The following is a 3,894-nucleotide window of genomic DNA, read 5'->3' as shown; positions in this document are numbered from 1 at the left end:
GAGAGAGAGAGAGAGAGAGAGAGAGAGAGAAATGAAGCACTTCCTAATGGGGCCTGGTTATGCCACACCCCTTTTTCGTCCACTTGACCATCCCATCAACTTCCCGAACACATTCATGAACCCTTGGTGTGTTTTCCAAGCTACCAGGGCTGAGACTTGAACCCTTGTCTGCAATGTGGAATCTGGCTTCCTTTACATAGTGTTCAACTGCTCTGCTGTAAGCCAGGCCTCCCTATTACCGTTACAAATAATTACACACTTAATTTATTCTATTATTGTAATTTATTCTGTTACAGTTCTGGAGGTTAGAAGTCTGAACTCAGTTTCACTAATTTCAGGGGAAGTGTGAGCAGTTCTGGTTCTTTTAGGAAGCTCTGAGGAGAATCAGTTCCATTGCCTTTTCTAGCTTTTAGAGGCCACTAGCATGCCTTGACCTATAGGGTATTCTTCCACCCCCGTTTGTACACTGGCTCCTCAGGAGTGAGCACAGGCAATAAGTTGGTGGCAGGACACTGGCCATACCTGGGCCCCAGGCCCCAGGGAGACCCTGTGGCCCATGACACGAAAACGCCTTATATTTGCCCCCTTTTAAAGATTTTTTTGAAATACAACCTTTTTACTTAGTGCTCCATCTTTGTGGTGTTTGCATTTTGTTGTTCTCGTGTGCCTTTTTCCTTGCAACTCCTTTCCCTTTTAAAGTGTGCTTTCTTCACCAAGGGTGGTAGCAGGTGCCCCTCAGGAGTCTTCTCCGGCTGTGGGTGGCCTCTGGCCAGCAGCTCGGCTCTGAAGGGCACCACAGTGCTGAGCACCCCCCTGGTCTGCTGGGGGAGGCCGGCCCCTAGACCCAAGCAGTGGCACGGCGGTGCTGAGCAGGAGAGGGTGTTCTCGGGTAGCCTGGGTCAGGGCTGCAGTCTGGGTTTCAGCCCAGTGGCCCCCTGGTGCCTCTGAGCAGTCTCAGGGCAGGAGTCAGGAAGCCACTGCCGCCACCGCCCACCCCCACCCCACTACTGGTTCTTGTGGTCAGACGCTGCCTCAGGGTGCCCAGGAGTGGGTGGAGGCTTGGTTCCAGCTGTGAGTGCAGGGCCTCTTAGAGGTTGCCCGCTCAAGGCCTCAGCCCAGCTCCATTCAGTCCAGGGGGTGCTGGGGCGCCCCGTTATGGCAATGCACTTGTCTGGGGGTGCTGTCGCTGCCGTGGTGTAGTCCTGCCCACCAGTCCCACGGGGCATGGTGGCTGTGGGGCTGCAGTGCTGACCCGCACTGCATTGCAGCGATGGCTCCCAGGGTCGGGTGGGCTCCTCCCCACCCCGCCAGCCTAACAGCTCATTGGGGGGTGCCACCACCACTGCCACCAGCTGTGTGTATGGGTCGTGAGGTCTGGGTTGGAGTCGTGGCTCTGCCTAGTTAAGATTGGAGCACAGGGCTCAGTCACCCACCCAGGGTCACAGCCGTGGGGTCAGTGCTGGCTGTAAGTGCCCTGAGCGGCTCCCCAGCAGGTGTCCCCACATGCACACCCTGAGGTGGTCCCACACCCGTGTGCTGTGCATGTGTACAGAGCACGCAGCCATCCGCGCCCACACAGACACAGCCAGGAGGCAGCCAGGGTGAGCACACATGTTGGGATACAGAGTGGGGGGGCGTGTCCTGGTTCTGGGCTTACACAGCGCCGCCCCAGGCCCGCAGGCATTGGGGTCTGCAGGCTCGCAGGCCCAGCCCCAGGCTGAGCGCCATCAGCACAGCCACAGCTCCGGCCAGCAGGGGCACCGCAGCAGCTGCAGGAGAACGTGGGTGAGTCCTGGGGTTTGGGGCCCCCTCCCACCCCGGCGTGGAGGGCTGTCACCTGTGGGCGTGGTAGCCTCACGGGAGCTGTGGCAGGGGATCCCGTAGGCAGGTGGGTCAGCTGGTGGAAGTGGCCCAGTGGGCAGGGGCCTGGGCACCCAGGGAGGCTCAGGGGCAGGGGCGGGTGCGCAGAGTCGTTGCGGTAGAAGAGGGAGACGGTGATGTTCCTGGAGGGAGAGCACATGTCACCTGCCTCAGCGCCGACCTTGATTCCGGCGAGCCCAGAGCCAGTGTCTCCTAACCAGCCTTGGCTGCACTGCACCTGCTCCTGGGGCCTTCAGCCCCACCTGCCCCTGTGCACCTCCCAGTCCTCACCCGCCGTCTTCCTCGGGGTCCCCAAGGCGTCTCCGGAACTCAAAGCCAAGGCAGGCGGCGTATGGCGGAATGTGGCCATCGTAGAGGCCCAGGGCGCCCTGGAGGGCCAGCAGGGTGCTGTCATGCTGCAGGCGGACCCAGGGCTGAGACATGGGCTTGTACATGTGGCCGCTGCTTAGGAACCCTGCCCCGCACAGCCACCTCCCCAGCCTGCCCTTCCCTCCTCTCCCTGGAAGCAGTTAGGGTCGGTCTCGGTCGTAGTTAATCAAGACCAGTCACGTAGATGCGGAAGGGGATTGGGCAGCCTGGTCCAGCCTGCAGCCTTGCAGAGCACAGACCTCTGACACCATCACCTCCCTCTTCCCACACTTACACCTTTAGTGATATGGCCACGAGTAGTGTTTGGAGGTAGGGGTGACCTAAGGCAGTGGGCAGCTCTTCCTCACACGTCACATGCCCTTATCCCTGTACCCACATGGTGCCGTTCCCTCCCAGGACTCACAGCCGAGTACATGACCATCCTGAGGGGCAGCCCCAGGCGCTGGGCACGGGAGAAGTTGGCCAGGATGGCATCCAGCAGGATCCCTGAGAACAGGGACGGCACTGGGAAGACCTGAGGACGCCTCCACGGCCCGGCCTCCCGGCCCTCATCTCACCCCCAGTCAGCTGGGCCTTCTCTGCCGCCCGTGGTGGGCCCACGTGGGCCCCAATATCCAGAGCCGAGATCTGAGCAAGGGTCTGCAGGACGTCCGGGGAGGCCCAGGATGGGAGACGGAGGCCATGGGCTTGCTGGGGAGACAGGAAAGGAGGCGGGAGGCCCCGAGCACCTGCCCCCCCACTCCGCCCCCATGAGCACGAGTGTGAGGAGTGTGGTGGGCGACCACGACTAACACCAACGGAGCACTTTTCTCTACCCCTCAGGGCCAGAGGCGACGGACGGCTGGGAGTTGACACTAACTCGCAGCAGGGCCCGGGCCCAGGCAGCCCCTCAGGTCCAGCTGCTGCTGACTGCCGTGGGTGGGACATGCTGTCGGGACGGTGCGGGTGAGTGCCTGCCACCCAGGCTTGGGGTTGGGCGCTGTCCTGGTGCGGAACTGCAGGGGCGCAGCCTCAGCCCCTGCTGTGCCCTACTGTGGGGACTAGCCCCCCTTTTTAAAGAATTACTGTGTTCATTAAGGAGACGTGAGCAAGTACGCGGCCGGGTCCTGGACTGGCGCAGCTGCCACGTGGGCGTCTGGCGCTCCTTCCCGGCAACCCCGGGAGGTGTTAACCAGGGTCTCCCCGCTGTGCAGAGGGGGAACCAAGGCATGGAAAAGGCGCACCTTAACGATGCTAAGGTGGGCGTGAGCCCCGGTGTGTTCCACCCACTGGGAGCAGAGGGGCCTCACCTGGCAGGTCAGTGTGTCCAGCACCTTCCATGCCCTTCGGAGCGGCTCCCCAACCAGCGACAGTCCCGTGAAGTTCCCCAGGCGGCTCAGGAAGTCCTGGGTGCAGGGCCTGGGTGAGTCCCCGCCAGCCCTCCCGCCCGCCCAGCTCGCCCAGGGCCCGCCCGCTCACCGTCCAGCCCTCTAGGGCCTCCTGGTACTCGGCAGCCTCCGTGGCCTCCCGCAGCAGCTCACGGTAGCGGGAACAGCTGCGCATGGGGAACCTCAGTAGCTGGGGGAACAGGCTCAGGATGGCAGCGTGCCTGGGCACTCACGGTGGCCGGGTGTCCTGTCTCGCCACTCCAAGCCGCCCCAGGCT

At 62.3% G+C, this 3,894-nt stretch overlaps 1 protein-coding gene across 1 annotated transcript in view; it reads right to left on the bottom strand.

Moving 5' to 3' along the window:
• Positions 1-1,432: 1,432 nt before the first annotated feature.
• The window catches only part of ACP4 (acid phosphatase 4), a 7,131-nt gene continuing 4,669 nt past the window's right edge, over positions 1,433-3,894 (bottom strand). The window contains 7 exon segments of the mRNA XM_006144692.3: positions 1,433-1,769; positions 1,838-1,894; positions 1,897-2,003; positions 2,152-2,276; positions 2,654-2,736; positions 2,808-2,940; positions 3,540-3,635. Of these exon segments, the coding sequence (XP_006144754.1) occupies positions 1,654-1,769; positions 1,838-1,894; positions 1,897-2,003; positions 2,152-2,276; positions 2,654-2,736; positions 2,808-2,940; positions 3,540-3,635 (717 nt within the window). The 3' untranslated portion in view covers positions 1,433-1,653.

The sequence above is a fragment of the Tupaia chinensis genome, unplaced genomic scaffold, assembly GCF_000334495.1.
Source record: "Tupaia chinensis unplaced genomic scaffold, TupChi_1.0 Scaffold000129_1, whole genome shotgun sequence".
In the NCBI taxonomy this organism is placed as follows: domain Eukaryota; kingdom Metazoa; phylum Chordata; class Mammalia; order Scandentia; family Tupaiidae; genus Tupaia; species Tupaia belangeri.
This window is presented reverse-complemented; position numbering and strand designations above follow the sequence as displayed.